Consider the following 16484-nt stretch of genomic DNA (forward strand, 5'->3'; position numbering starts at 1 on the left):
GTAAGATTAAATCTGATGTCCATCTGTTTGGCACCATGATACTTCCTGTGTAATGTCATTAATCATTTCTCAGTATCATAGTTCAGGGCGTCACATTTCGTTATCTCAGGCCTAATCTTGTATATTAGCATTAGCAGAGAGGAAGATAGGGCAGGGCAGAAGGTGATGGAAATAGCAGAAATGGGTAGAAGGTAGACAATATGATAATAGCCAACCGCCAGACATCTGCTGTGTGCCAGGTTCATGTATAGACACGGCTGACCTAGCCTACGTACAATAGCTCCGAATTCTTACAACAACTGCACGAAGTCGTTAGACGTAGTTTCATTTTTCAGATAAAGAAACTGAGCCTGAGCAGCAGTCTTTTGAAGAAAGTGACGAACCTAGTCTGAAATAGAATCCAGATGAAGTATGGCCCGTTCTCTTCTCCCCACACCATGATGCCTCCCAGTAAAGCAAAACAAATGAAAGAGGAAATGGTTTGCTGTTAACCAACTGCAAACCGTAAGACACATTGAATGAAAGGGCAGAGCGTGAATGACACAGAGCGTGATGTAAACTTGGTGCGGAGAAATAAAGCATTTCATCACTTTCCTGAGCGACAGAGACGAGGGAACAATTGAAGAGGCAGTGAAAGCAGTGGTGTCCTGAGGTGATGACAAATACGCTTCCACAGAAAATGAAGTTTCAGAGGAACAGTGAAAATGGAAGAAGTAGGAAGGACTGAATGTGTACAAGTGAGAAGTATGATTAAGAGACCAAAGCAGACAGAAAAAAGTAATTCGGGTGACCATTACATCAGTGGCATTCGAAGTTTTCTGACAGCAGCCCAGAGTAAGAAATATATTTCACATAGGGACCCAGTTAACTAACACTGTGTGTGTGTGTGTGTGTGTGTGTGTGTGTGTGGGTGTGTGTGTACCACTAAAACACAGGTGCAAAGGGAATTCCGTGGAGAAAGGATAGTCTTTTATTTATTTTTTCATTACAAATATTTTTTTAAAGTTTTTTTGTTTTTGTAAAATAAGTTTTTACATTCTTTTAAAAAATACTTATTTAATTAACTTTATTGGCCGCGTCGGGTCTTAGTTGTGGCACACTGGGTCTTTGCTGAGATGCCGGGCTTCTCTCTAGTTGTGGAGCGTGGGGTCCAGAGCACGCGGGCTCTGTAGTTTGAGGCACGCAGGTTCTCTCGTTGAGCTCAGTAGTTGTGGCGGGCGGGCTTAGTTGCCCCGCAGCATGTGGGATCTTAATTCCCCGACCAAGGATGGAACCTGCGTCCCCTGCATTGGAAGGCAGATTCTTGACCACTGGACCACCAGGGAAGTCCCCCATTTCAAATATTTAAAAAAAAATTTATTTTATATTGGACTGTGGTTGATTTATAATGTTGTGTTAGTTTCAGGTGTACAGCAAAGTGGTTCAGTTATACATATACATGCATCTATTCTTTATCAAATTCTTTTCCCATTTAGGTTATTACAGAATATTGAGCAGAGTTCCCTGTGCTGTACAGTAGGTCCTTGTTCTTTATCTATTTTATATACAGTAGTGTGTATCTGTTAATCCCAAACTCCCAATTTATCCCTCCTGCCCACCTTTCCCCTTTGGTAACCATAAGTTTGTTTTCTATGTTTGTGAGTCTGTTTCTGTTTTGTAAATAAGTTCATTTGTATCATTTTTTTTTAGATTCCACATATAAGCGATATCCTATGACACAGTTAGGAGGATAAAAATACAATGACAGACTAGAAGAAAATATTTGCAAAGTGCATGTTGATAAATGACTTGTATCCATAATATGTAAATAACTCCCAAAACTCTCCGTAAGAAAACAACCCAATTAAAAAATGGGCAAAAGACTTGGACCCTTCATCCGGGAAGATGTACAGATGGCAAATCAGCACAAGATGCTCAACGTGATTAGTCATAAGAGAAGTGCAGATTAGAATCGCAATGAGATAACCACCACCCACTTATTAGAAGGGCAGAAATTAAGACCAACTCTATCAGGTTTGGGCATGGATGTGGAGAAAGCTCTCAGAACACTGCTGGTGGGAATGTAGAATGACGTGACCACTGAGGGGAGGCGTGTGGTAGTTTCCTAGGCTGACGCACCTACTGCATATGATCCAGCTGTTCCACTCCTAGGTGTTTACCTGAGAGAAATGAAAGCATATGTCCACACAGAGATCTGTACACAGATGTTTATAGCAGCTTTATTTGTAACCGCCCCAAACTGAAAACAACCCAAAAGTCCATCACCAGGAAAATGAATAAACTAACTACTGCGTATCCATACAAGAAGATACTATTCAGCAGTAAAAAAGAATAAACTATTGGTACATGTTATAATAATATGGATGATCTCAAAATAATTATGCTTAGCGTCAGTAGCCAGACAAAAGAGAGTGCATGCTGTTAGGCAAAACATTCTCTGACATAAATCGTACCAATGTTTCCTTAGGTCAGTCTCCCAAGGCAATAGAAATAAAAATGAAAATAAAGGGGATCTAATCAAATTTACAGACTTTTGCATGGCAAAGGAAACCATAAACAAAATGAAAAGACCACCTATAGAATGGGAGAAAATATTTGCAAATGAAGCAACTGACAAAGGATTAATCTCCAAAATATACAAACAGTTCATACAATTCAACAACAACAACAAAAGAACCCAATAGAAAAATGGGCAGAAGACCTTAATAGACATTTCTCCAAAGAAGACATACAGATGGCCAACAGGCACATGAAAAGATGCTCAACGTCACTAATTATTAGAGAAATGCAAATCAGAACTACGATGAGGTATCACCTCACACCAGTCAGAATGGCCATCATTAAAAAGTCTACAAATAACAAATGCTGGAGAGGGTGTGGAGAAAAGGGAACCCTCCTGCACTGTTGGTGGGAATGTACGTTGGTGCAGCCACTATGGAGAACAGTATGGAGGTTCCTTAAAAAACTAAAAATAGAATTACCACATGACCCAGCAATCCCACTCCTGGGAATATACTCAGACAAAACTATAATTCAAAAAGATCCATGCACCCCTATGTTCATAGCTGCACTGTTCACAATAGCCAAGACATGGAAACAACCTCAGTGTCCATCAACAGAGGAATGGTTAAAGAAGATGTGGTACATATATACAATGGAATATTACTCAGCCATAAAAAAGAATGAAATAATGCCATTTGTAGCAACATGGTTGCAACTAGAGATTATAATACTAAGGGAAGTAAGTCAGAAAGAGAAAGACAAATACCATATGATATCACTTATATGTGAACTCTGAAATACGGCACAAATGAACTTATCTATTGTACGAAACAGACACAGACATAGAGAACAGACTTGTGGTTACCAAGGGCAGGGGAGGGTATGACTGGGAGTTTGGGATTAGCAGATGCAAACTATTACATATAGAATGGATAAACACCAAGGACCTACCATATAGCACAGAGAACTATATTCAGTATCCTGTGATAAACCATCATGGAAAAGAATATGAAAAAAGGATGTATGTATGTGTATAACTGAGTCACTTTGCTGTACAGCAGAGACGGGCACAATGTTGTAAGTCAACTATACTTCAATAAAAATTTTTTTTAAGAGAGTGCATGGTATATGATGCCATTTATATAAAATTGTAGAAAATCCAAGTTAATTTACAGGAACTGAATGCAGATAAGTGGCTGCCTGGGTGTAGGAAAGGGCAGGGAGTGGGAAAAGGTAGAATTTCCAAAGGCAGGTGAGAAAATTTGGGGGCGATGGATACGCTTTTTACCTTGATTGTGGTGGTATTTCGTGGATAGGGCTGCCAGATTTAGCACGTGAAAATATAAGGCACCAACTAAGCTTGAATTTCGGATAAAGAATATTTTTAGTATAAGTATGTACCGTGCAATGTTTGGAACATACTTATACTAAAAAAAAAAAACTTAGTGTTTATCTGAAATTCAAACCTAACTGGGTGTTCTGTATTTATGTGGCACCCTGCTCATGTGTGTACATGTTTGTAAGACTTAAACTGTACACTTTAAATACATGCAGTCTATTGTATGTCAGTTGCACTTCAACAAAGTTGTTAGAAGAAGAAGAAGAAATTGTATTAACCGAGGAAGATGTGAGGATTTTCCTAGGTCCTCTCGGCGTGGCAGCCATGCCAAGACCAAAGTCCCAATGTCACTGTCCTCCTGTCCAAGGGCTGTCCTTGCTGCACCAAGTTGATTCGAGAAGAAAAGGTTTGCTCGCAGGGAGGGGAGAGTAGATCCCCAAAGTAAGGACATGCAGATATGGACAGATAAGGAAATTTAACTTAGTTTTTTTTTTTTTTTTAATTTATTTATTTATGGCTGTGTTGGGTCTTCGTTTCTGTGCGCAAGCTTTCTCCAGTTGCGGCGAGCGGGGGCCACTCTTCATCGCGGTGCGCGGGCCTCTCACTATCGCGGCCTCACTTGTTGTGGAGCACAGGCTCCAGACACGCAGGCTCAGTAGTTGTGGTGCACGGGCTTAGTTGCTGCGCGGCATGTGGGATCTTCCCGGATCAGGGCTCGAACCCATGTCCCCTGCATCGGCAGGCGGACTCTCAACCACAGCGCCACCAGGGAAGCCCCTTAACTTAGTTTTTAATGTATAATCTCTGCTCTCTGGCTTTGTGAGTCTAGTATTTCACCTGTTCACAGACCCATTTTAAAAGCAAAGTGCCACAATGTAGTGAATCTGTTCTTGGAATAAACGAGGACTTGTTTCATTTCAATCCCCTTAACTAGTATCTGGGAACACTGCCAGTTCCCTGGCTGGCTGAGTAGAAAAGGGTAAAGGTATAATAAAAAAGATACAAAAATGTATAGAACGGGTAACTAACAAGGCCCTACTGTGTAGCACAGAGAGTTATATTCAATATCCTGGGAAAACCATAATGGAAAAGAATATAAAAAAGAATGTGTTTATATGTATAACTGAGTCACTTTGCTGTACAGCAGAAATTAACACATGTAAATCAACTATACTTCAATACAAATTGTTTTAAAAGATACAAAAGTGTAAAGAGTACTTATCTGTTGATTACTGCTTACCTGGTTTTTTACAATTAAACATTTCTCAATAATCCCAAAAGCGAGTTCCCATGTTTTTCTTACATCCTACTTTCAGCCACTTTAAAGCCATTTTTACTCACTTATTATATAATTTACAAGGTGGAGAAACACCACTTACTAGTCTGAATTGCCCTGGTCTAAACTGAAGTCACTTACTGCCATCTAGAAATAAACAATCCTTTCCTGCTGTCCTGTTTATCCAGGGGATAGAGAAGGAAATGGCCATATTTCATGAAGGCTAAGAAGTGTTATTTTCATAAATTACATGTTAACTTGTCTGTGATGTGCCTTGCTGTCAATGCCTACATTTAAAGTAGTAAGTTTCTTTTCTTTTCTCTTTTTGAAGCAAACCTAGTATTAAGTCGATGGTGCATTTTACAATCCATAGCAGCTGTTTCCACCCAGCCCAGAGTTAGTTAAGCTCTTCTCTCTGGATTAGGTGGTAATTACCATCATTACTCAGAGCACGAACAGAGCAACGCATACCCGTTTAGCAGTAAACCAGTGTCATTCTTACCTCGTGTTTTTTTTTTGTTTTTTTTTTTTTCCTGCGGTACGTGGGCCTCTAGCTATTGTGGCCTCTCCCGTTGCGGAGCACAGGCTCCGGACGCGCAGGCTCAGCGGCCATGGCTCACGGGCCCAGCCGCTCCGCGGCATGTGGGATCTTCCCGGACCGGGGCATGAACCCGTGTCCCCTGCATCGGCAGGCGGACTCTCAACCACTGCGCCACCAGGGAAGCCCTCTTACCTCGTGTTTTAATTTCCAGTGTATCTGTATCATTTATCATCCCACCCACTTTTCTATTTTTTATCTGCACTGGCAGGTTAACTATATTTGCATCTCCTCACTGGTCACTTACACAACTCTAATAATACGAAAATCAGTGATCACAGAGTCAGAAATGAGATGGGCCAAATTAACACCAGCAGAGTAGAATAAAGCAACGCTTTCTCTGGGACCTTTTGTACAAATAAAAGGTAGGCTTTTGGATGCAAAATAGTGCATTTCAATGAAATACTAATTTTTGCAGTGATGCACTCAACTCTTTGACTCTAACAAACGGAGAAGCTTTCTGTCTAAAATACGCATGGAGAAAGTGTCAAATAAAAGGCAAATACGAGACACACTCCAGATCAGAGGATAGTCAACTATGCCCCGTGGCATGCAGGGTCTTAGTTCCCCGACCAGGGATCGAACCCGTGCCCCCTGCAGTGGAAGTGCAGAGTCCTAACCACTGGACCACCAGGGAAGTCCCTATGGCTCGTTTTTGTGCTGCAAAGACAGAGCTGAGTTGTGGTGACAGACAGGCTAAGGCCCCAGAGTCTGAAACATTTACTCGCTGGCCCTTCGTAGCACAGTTTGCCCACCTCTGCTCTAGCTCAGAGGGCTTGGGAGCAACACGGCCCTCTCTCCCCTGCATTTTGTGAAGGTGAGTTCTGACGGGGCCCCTGGCTGGCCTTCATTTCTCTGTTTCCGTGTAAAGTCATATCCTCATGCGTGAGAGCATAAACACCAAATGAATTATAATTCAGCATGTGATCGAGAACCAGATGGTAGTGACTTCAAATCATTGTATGTGGTATTAAAAGTAGATTGTAAAGCAGTAAAAAAAAGTCGCATTGGGTGTGTGGTTTCCTTTTTTTCTGTGAGGAGTTTCCCTAAGTGCTCTGTGTCAGACGAGTCAGGGGCCTCACATCCCACTCCTTTCCAGGGAGCCACCGTCTTGTTTGGTTGCATAATTTGGCCTCATATGACTCAGGGTTAAACCCTGATTCATTCATGCCAGGCTCTGAAACCCCAGTCCTCTTCCAGTGCTTGGTTTTAGGAAGAGATAAATGACTCAGTTCTGACCAATAAAATGAGAGACGAATTCACCTGTTGTTTTCGAGGAAGGGCTTCTCCACTGGTGAAACGCACACAACCCCTCTTGGGCATTATGGTACCTGCATGATGATACCTGGAGCTGTGACAGCCTCCTTGGAGCCTCAAGGGGAGCTTGCCTGAAGGCGACCTGGTACCCTGAGGATGCAGAGCACGACCTGGGAAGAGTCTATTCTTCTGAGGACATCGCTGGGCATTAAGCAAGCCCAGCTTCCTCAGACCTCAGATCTTACAGTATGACACAATGATTTTTCTTATTATTTAATTCATTTGTGATGACTTCCTGTTACTTGCAGTGCCCTGGTGGGTTTTTATTAGTTTTACATACGTACATCTTAATATTTTTTCTCATGGGAACGTCTGAGGACTGTCTCCATGAATGGTAAAGAGTTCCTTATAATAAATTGACTATTTTACACACATTTATACAGGAAAATTCCAAGTCAAAACCAAACCAAAACAATGAAACCTATTTATTATTTTTTTTTTGTAAATTTATGTATTTATTTATCTTTACCTGCACTGGGTCCTCGTTGCTGCGCGTGGGCTTCCTCTAGTTGTGGCGAGCGGGGGCTACTCTCTGTTGCAGTGCACGGGCTTCCCATTGCAGTGTCTTCTCTTGTTGCGGAGCAGGGGTTCTAGGCACGTGGGCTTCAGTAGTTGTGGCATGCGGGCTCGGTAGTTGTGGCTCGTGGGCTCTAGAGCGCAGGCTCAGTAGTTGTGGCCCACGGGCTTAGTTGCTCTGCGGCATGTGGGATCTTCCGGGACCAGGGCTCGAACCTGTGTCCCCTGCGTTGGCAGGCGGATTCTTAACCACTGCGCCACCAGGGAAGTCTGAAACCTATTTATTATTATCTACTTAGATTTTGTCTTCAGGTGAGATAAACATGTAGAGAATCACCTGGTTGCAGTTTTGTCAAGATGAGTCTGTCAGCTTTACTTTTCAAGTAAAAGTCCAGAGATGTTTACAAAACTTTTTGATCCTGCCTTTTTTCTGTGTTCCCATGGAAAAGTACGGAATTTTATACTTTTGGATTACATCAGCAACTTAATGTTAAAGTAGTCGATCTTTCAACGAATATTACCAAGCATTTGCTTAGTGCACTGCACCGCCCAGGATACTTTGGAAGCTTGAAGCAAATAGAAGACAGTTTGAGTCTCTAAGGGACCTAACCCGGGGCTGCTTGACAAGCAGAGAGACAAGACACGCTCCTAAAATAGCTGGGGACCCTGACCTCACACATGAAACACGGACCAAGCTGTACTTCACCGCTTCAGGGAATAATAATGTCTGTCCCGAGAGCAGACAATGCTGCTGGAGGAGGAGAAGGAGGTCTCTTTAGACTGTATGGTGCACCTGTCTATTTGGGATTATCCTCTCATCTAGGGGTCACCCACCTGGGGATGCTGTGTCTCCTTCCTTTCCATCCGTCTGATTGAGATTCCTTCTTTACATCTTTAGTCGTAGACGATCTTTCCTGCTAGCCTTCTGGTCCTTTGCCTCCATAGTTGCTCTGTAAATAGTGGTGATTTTGGCGTGCTGGTGGTGGGGGGAGGGTAATGAGATCAGGGCCTCCCTACTCCGCCATCTTCCAAACGCATATCGACAAACTAAGTCTTCCAGGTCATCCGATGGTTAGACCTATTGAATAATTGCACGAATTGCATTGGAATACGGAGTTTAGAACTGTTCCTGTCCATGAGTCCACTGTGCGCCAGTTCTTAGAAATGGAGAGTCCCGTGCACATTAGCAGTTATAACAATTATCATCTCCTCTGCTTTCCCCACGTGCATATGTCAGATGTGTCCCTGAGAGTTTGTTTCGTATTTCACATCCCTCCCTCTGACCTTTGCCTTGTCTGCTTCCCCCGACTAACCCTGTTGTTCTGCACGGCACGTCTGTAATGGCCAATTTATACCCGTATTGTCAACATGTTTTCAAATAAGCGTGTTAAAACACTCACTGCCGTGTTCCACTCGAGGCCTGTCGATTTATTTCCTTGGTGTGTTTCATTTGGGTCACTGAAGTGGAGAATTGGCTCATGAGGCCGTATTATGGGACGAAGTGATATCGCCGTGAGCACTCATCCTTCTCTGTGCCGCCAACTATTCAGAATAAATGTTGTGAAAAGCAGCCCTTTCTCTGACCTTACCCTGAACTGTCGAATCATGAAGTCCAGACGAGGAGGGTCTAAGGCAGCTCTGGAAATGAGGTTGCCTATAGATATTTAAAGAACCGCTCGTTTCTCCCTCAGCATGGCTTTATGTACTTCCCATCTTATGATGGAATTCTTTAATTCACTTATTCAACAAACAGTTCTCTTCAGCATTCAACACATGCTTCTTGAGGACCTACTATGTTCCAAGCCTTAAGACTTTACAGAGATTACATGTGTGTATATATCGTATCTATATATATAATTCAACCATGAGAAAGAGGACAGCTGCCATTTGTGACCACACGGATGGACCTTGAGGACATTATGCTTAGTGAAATAAGTCAGACAGAGAAAGACAAATACTGTATGATCTCAGTTATACGTAGAATCTAAAATGCCACACACTTAAAGTGTAGAATGGTGGTCACCAGGGGCTGGGAATTGGTGGCATAGGACAAATGTTGTCTAAAGGTACAAACATGCAAAGAGTAGCAAAGAAGCCTAGAGCTCTAATGCACCACATAGCGAGTAGGGACAACAATATGGTATTACTATCATCAGACTTGCTAAGAGACTAGTTTTAATTAGTCCAACCACTAAAAAGAAATGATAGATGTGCTAATTTTCACTACAATGGCGATCATACTAGAATATATAAATGTATCAAATCAACATGTTGTATACCTTAAATGTACACAATGTTATATGTCAAATCTATTTCAATTAAAAAAAGTTTTTTAGGTGTTCACAGAGATAAATAAAATATACCCTTTACCCTCTAGGAGGTTACAAATGGAATAGATCCAATAAGTATGATATTTTTAAAGGTGAAATAGACTCCTGTGAACGCAGCATGTTGAGTGTCTAATTTTTTTTTTAATGTTTTTTTTTCGTTTTTTGGGTTTTTTTTTTTGAGGTACGCGGGCCTCTCACTGTTGCGGCCTCTCCCGTCGCGGAGCACAGGCTCCAGACGCGCAGGCTCAGCGGCCACGGCTCACAGGCCCAGCCGCTCCGCGGCACGTGGGATCCCCCCGGACCCGGGCACGAACCCGTGTCCCCCGCATTGGCAGGCGGACTCCCAACCACAGCGCCACCAGGGAAGCCCGAGTGTCTAATTTTGACTTGGGATTAGGGATGTTTTCCAGAAGAGGTGGCACTCACAATAAGCCTTGAAAGATGAGTTCTGATTGTAAGGAAAGGTGAAGGAAGGTAAGACTCCATCAGTAGGCTTGGCTCAGTTTATGAAGACACTAGTCAGAAATCCTAGGAAATTTGGATGAAAACAATTACAGGCACCATTATAGAAAACCATTTCATGATTTTTAGGAGAAGAGATATGTTCTTTTACCTCCATTTTAGATTCCTCCCGGCAGCAGCGTGGAGGATGGATTGGATAGGAGAGAAGCTAGAGCTAAGAGTAGTTAGGAGGTTACTGTGAGAAGCCAGATGAAAGAAGCTGAAGGACCGTTTACAAGTATCACCGGCCTCTCAAACACAAGAGAAGCTCCTTGAAGGCAGGGTCTCGGCTTTGTTCGCTGCTCTATGCCCAGCACTTGGAACGGTGCCTGGTGTACAGTTCAATAACTATTTGTTGAAGGAATGAATCAATCGGTGAGAGAATAAAGGAATGAGTTCGTTAATTAATTGAAACACTGCAAATGCAGAGGAGAGAAGTCAGAAAGAGACATCTGCCTCAGGATGGAACTTTCTTTTTCTATTGACACATGCCGCGGCCCGGCCTTGCCGAGTGTTGGCAACAGGTGACGCTTGTTGGGAAGCCGCCAGGATTCGCCGGTCTGGCCTCTTCCCACCCTCCGTGGCACCTGCTGCCTTTCTGTCCACCATCATCAGAGGTTGGCAAACTATGGCTCCTGGATCAAATTTGTCCTGCCCCCTGTGAGCAAAGAATGGTTTTTACTTTTTCAAATGGTTGGGGGGAAAAGCAAAAGAAGGATAATAGTTTGTAACATGTGAAAATTACGTGAAATTAAAATTTCAGTGTCTATAAATAGACTTTTATTGGAACCCAGCCACTCCATTTGTTTACATAGGGTCCATGACTGCTTTTGCCCTAAAGGGCAGAGCTGAGTAGTTGAGACAGAGGCTGTATGCCCTGCATGCAAAGCCACAAATATTTCCTCTCTGGTCTTTTACAGGAAAAGTTTGCCAACCCCTGATCTAGAAGAGCTCTCAGGAAAGGCTTGGAAGTTTATTCACAATAAGAAATAAATCATTTATCAGTGAAAGCTCCTAAAATATATTTAAAAAAATGTAACCGGTAAGACAAAGCATCAAATTAAAACAAGAAGCGAACAGACAAGAAAGAGGAAGAGACACGAATAATAATATTGCTGTATCTTATGTGCCAGATGCTCAGATAAGCACTTCTTTCAATAAAATTATTTCCTCTCCTTCCAGCAAGGCTACCAGACAGGCATCACTATTCTTTTTTTTTTTTTAACCATTTAAAAAAATTGAAGTATAGGTAATTTACAGTGTTGCGTTACCTTCAGGTGTACAGCAAAGTGATTCAGTTATACATACACACACACATATGTATATATTCTTTTTCAGATTATTTTTCGTTATAGGTTATTACAAAATATTGACTGTAGTTCCCTGTGCTCTACAGTAGGTCATTTTTGGTTATCTATTTTATATATAGTGGTGTGTATCTGTTAATCCTATACTCTTAATTTATCCCCCCCTTTCCCATTTGGTAATCATAAGTTTGTTTTCTATGTCTGTGAGTCTATTTCTGTTTTGTAAATAAGTTCATGTGTATCATATTTTAGATTCCACATATAAGTGATATCATATGATATTTGTCTTTCTCTGTCTGACTTACTTCACTTAGTATGATAATCTCTAGGTCCATCCATGTTGCAGCAAATGTCATTATTTTGTTTTTCTTATGGCTAACATTCCATTGTGTGTATATAATACGTCTTCTTTATCCATTCCTCTGTCGATGGGCATTTAGGTGGCTTCCATGTCCTGGCAGTTGTGAACAGTGCTGCTATGAACACTGGGGTGCGTGTGTCTTTTTTCATTTTAGAGATGAGAAGCCTAAACTCAGAGGCTGAATGATGTTCCCTGGGTCACAAAGCACAAGACAAAGCCAGGATTTGACCCTACGGTAGTTTAGCTTCAAAACCACATCTTCGACCGTAACTTGAGAATTTCAGACACTGATGAACAAGCCACGCTGGGCACTTACAGGGGAGACAGGATCTACCCGCTGGCCGTGAGATCACAGTTTCTCCAGGGCAGGAAGATGCAGAAATGAGGACCCATGAAGCCTGGCACAGATGTAAATGGAAGTACCTCTCCTTCCCCCATCGTGACGTGGCTCCCCTGGCAGTAGACCAGTGCTGGGCAGCTCTGTTTCAGGATTACAGCTGTGGGTTGTCCCCTTGGAGCTGGTCTTCAGGTGTTGACAAGAACTCCAAAGCAGATGGGCACATGAGGGTTTTATTAACCCAGGAGCTGTCAACTTCATGGCTGGCAAATGGGGGCCGGGGTTTTGGGGAAAACAATGAACGACCCAAGAAAACGTGCCATAAGATGAAAAACAGCTAGGAACACCCTAAGGGACGTAGCAACAATCGTCGAACAGAGATGATAGCTCTTAAAGGAAAAACAAAGCGACCGTGGATTGGACAGGAGTTGGAAGTTTGACCTTGAAGCAGGGAATCGGATCCAGCAGAGAGTCTCTGGAGGTTGAGGGTTAGGGGAGGGAAAGATGGGTCATTTAAAGCCAAACACCCGTGGAACTGCCCATCAGGGAAACCCCATGTCTGCATTGCTGGCCGCGTGGTGAGAGTGGATTTTTTGGTTAGGTGAGCATCAGGCCGGCTCCAGGGGACGGCTGTGAACCTGGCCCACTGCAGACAGTGACTCTCAGCTGCCTCTGCTGTATAGGCGGGTGCCTGCGTCAGCTATGCAGCCAGGGATGGATGTCCCAGAACTTCCTGTGCCATTCACGCTGCATCACGCTATTTCTAAAGCACACAGGAGTACATGGGGTTTCAGGAAAGTCCAGTGACTCAACTGAAATGCCACAGGGAAGCTAGATTCTCTGGGGAGCTCCTCTCCCCACCCTTGGCTTGTAGAGCACGTTCACTTTCTACGATTCTGTCTAAAACGAAGTGTTTAGACTCAGCTGTCAAGTAATTGCTCTTTTAAAAAATGTGGTCTGCAGAGTGACAAGGAATAACTACAGATATACGTCTGCTCTCACTTTTGCAATAGTGTGAGGTGACGACAGAATTTTAGCAACAACCGAAAATTACATGGAGGATCAATATTTTCCCAAATCTGCTGGTGTCTGCAGGATGCATACAGGTGACCCAACGAGGAAAAGGATCCATGTTTAGATAAGTTTGGGAAACGCTGGATTACATAATTGCAAACAGGTTAATTTACCGCAGGATTTCTCAGAACTTTTTTTTTTTTTTAAATAAATTTATTATTTATTTTTGGCTGTGTTAGGTCTTCACTGCCGTGCATGGGCTTTCTCTAGTTGTGGCTGAGCGGAGGCTACTCTTCGTTGCGGTGCGTGGGCTTCTCATTGTGGTGGCTTCTCTTTGTTTTGGAGCACGGGCTCGAGGCGCGCGGGCTTCAGTAGTTGTGACACATGGGCTCAGTAGTTGTGGCTCGCGGGCTCAGTAGTTGTGGCATGTGGACTCAGTAGTTGTGGTGCACGGGCTCAGTAGTTGTGGTGCACAGGCTCAGTAGTTGTGGCTCATGGGCTCAGTAGTTGTGGCTCATGGGCTCTAGAGCGCAGGCTCAGTAGCTATGGTGCATGGGCTTAGTTGCTCCGCAGCATGTGGGATCTTCCCGGACCAGGGCTCGAACCCGTGTCCCCTGCATTGGCAGGCAGATTCTTAACCACTGAGCCACCAGGGAAGCCCGGATTTCTCAGAACTTTTAACACACTTTCATGTGCTGGGACTCTCTCAACAGCAAACGGATAGTGTTCTCAAGTGTATTTGACAATAGAGAACCCCCAGTTCACGCCTAGGCTTTGTCATGGTCACTCACAGGAGCAATATTAGGGGAACATTTGGGAAAACACCAGCCTCAAAATACCCTGAACTTCCAGCAAGACTAATACAGTTGTAATTTCATGCTGTTTGGAGGAGATTGCAAAATTTTCCTTATGGCAGGAGTTTTGTAGGTGAGCGCTCAACACCCGTCACATTGGGAGAGAAAACAGTTTTTCATGCTTGGGCCATCCTATACTTTACCTGAGTGAGAACCTGGGGCCACGACGGGTCCGTCACGGGAAATGAGGCACAGTGAACATGCAGGCGTCATGGGAGCCGCGGTGACTGGGAAGCTGGGGCAACATCTGCCCCAAGCCTGTGTCTGGGGAGCGATTTCTCACATTTTCAGCTCCCTTGGAAAGCTTGGATGATGTTTCCAGGCACAGACTTGTAACCACACCGACCACTGCATCGGAGCATGTGGTCAACCCCCCGCCCACCTGTGCTCCCTGCAAACCCTGAGCTCCACGACCCAAGACAAAATGAGAGGGGCCACGGGGTCAGGAAGGGCCAGGTGACACCGTGACCACAGCACAGCCTCTGCCTCCAAGGTCTGGGGTTCACCTTGGGTAAGAGGAGTGACGTTTCTTCTTTGTGTTCCCCAACCTGCCCAGACAATCCTGCAGCCACTTTGGTTCCGGGACTTCCGAAACTCTTCCTGGGCCAGCAGATCACTGTCTGTTCTAATCAGGACCATTCTGGCTTCTCTTCACATGTTCACGTCATCAGCTCTCAACACCAAGTGTATGGAAGCCATCTTTTCCCACACCTCCTGTTATTTTTGCTTCACCCACTTCCACAATTCATTGATTCCTTTGTTCATTGTCTTACATTTAAAATACCGATGTTTATTAAATGCCCCTGCCTTTGGGCATCATCCGTTATGAGCTGTCCTCATCTGACAATTCTCTCCATCTTCCCATGGCTTCTAATACATTTGGGGAATTTTCTAATCCTCATTTCAGGATTTTATCTCTCTAGATAAAACATCTCGATGTCTAAAGACCAACATCCTGCAAATGTGGTATTAGTGAGGAGTTTTAGTGTAAAGACTGTGTCTCCTATTCGACAGCCAAGACATGGAAACAGCCTAAATGTCCATTGACAGATGAATGCATAAAGAAGGTGTGGTACATATATACAGTGGAATAGTACTCAGCCGTAAAAAGAACAAAATAATGCCATTTGCAGCAACATGGATGAACTTAGAGATTATCATACGAAGTGAAGTAAGTCAGACAGAGAAAGACAAATACCATATGATATCACTTATATGTGGAATCTAAAATACGATACAAATGATAAACTTATTTACAAAACAGAAACAGACTCACAGACATAGAGAACAGACTTGTGGTTGCCAAGGGCGAGGAGGTTGGGGGGGATGGATTGGGAGTTTGGGATTAGCAGATGCAAACTATTACATAGAGAATGGATAAACAACCAAGTCCTACTATAGCAGACTTATAGCTATAGTATAGCACAGGGAACTATAGTCAATATCCTGTGATAAACCATCATGGAAAAGAATCTGAAAAAGAATGTATATATATATTTATATATACATATATATGTGTATGTATAAGTGAATCATTTTGCTGTACAGCAGAAATTAACACAACATTGTAAATCAACTATACTTCAATAAAATAAATTTTAAAAAAAGAACGTGTCTGTATTAAGTTGGTTGTAAAGAAAACCATGAGACAGCCTGTCAGCTCATTAGCTGTGACTCTGGACAAGTAACCAATCCTTCTGGGCCTTGTTTTCCCCACCTATAAACTGGGGGAAATAATACTCCCAACTTCACTTGGTTAATACAAGGAGTAATTGAATTAACATATCTAAAAGGCTTATGAGAGCACCTAGAATGTAGTCAATGACATACAAGCATTAGCTGTTATTATTTCCACCATTTAGAATAAAGCATCTTAGAATAAAGTGTGGAGATTTTTTCAAAGTGTTTTTTTCTTTCTGTTTTAAGGCCCAGATTATGTAAAGGACCATCTCCCTAAAGTTGCTCAGCATACTTCCTATATAGGAGAAAAGCGTCCTGCATTAGAAAAAACGGGAGATCTCAGATATTTACAGAGGCCTGCCTCAAAGAGAAGCTTGCCGGCCAAATATAAACCTGAGTATGTTGGTGACATTGGTTGGGGAATACCCGTGTGTGATTTTATCAACAACACCAGGCTTCAGACTGGCCTTCACGTTAAGGTATTTTTCTTAAATCTATGCTCCTCCTTGCACATTGTTTTCTGGCTTGAAAGCTTTCTGAGTTTGCTTCCGT

The 16484-nt window shown here is 43.0% G+C and overlaps 1 protein-coding gene and 1 non-coding gene across 18 annotated transcripts in view; one reads left to right on the forward strand and one right to left on the reverse strand.

Annotated features, from left to right (window-relative positions):
- Window positions 1-16484, forward strand: part of SPMIP2 (sperm microtubule inner protein 2) — a 193471-nt gene that overhangs the window by 83251 nt on the left and 93736 nt on the right. For 2 of the 17 annotated variants that reach the window (XM_073805614.1, XM_073805613.1), the window contains exon 2: window positions 16179-16411. The exons of 12 other annotated variants lie outside the window; for them this stretch is intronic. In XM_073805614.1, the coding sequence (XP_073661715.1) occupies window positions 16179-16411 (233 nt within the window). Of the gene's footprint in view, window positions 1-15175; window positions 15833-16178; window positions 16412-16484 lie in introns of those variants that run through there. 3 more of the 17 variants (XR_012332211.1, XR_012332209.1, XR_012332215.1) reach the window with 3 other exon arrangements.
- On the reverse strand, window positions 6280-6352 carry TRNAG-UCC (transfer RNA glycine (anticodon UCC)). Its single transcript has one exon. It is a non-coding gene; the product is annotated as a tRNA-Gly (tRNA).

This window comes from Tursiops truncatus, chromosome 5 (genome assembly GCF_011762595.2).
Source record: "Tursiops truncatus isolate mTurTru1 chromosome 5, mTurTru1.mat.Y, whole genome shotgun sequence".
Taxonomy (NCBI): Eukaryota; Metazoa; Chordata; class Mammalia; order Artiodactyla; family Delphinidae; genus Tursiops; species Tursiops truncatus.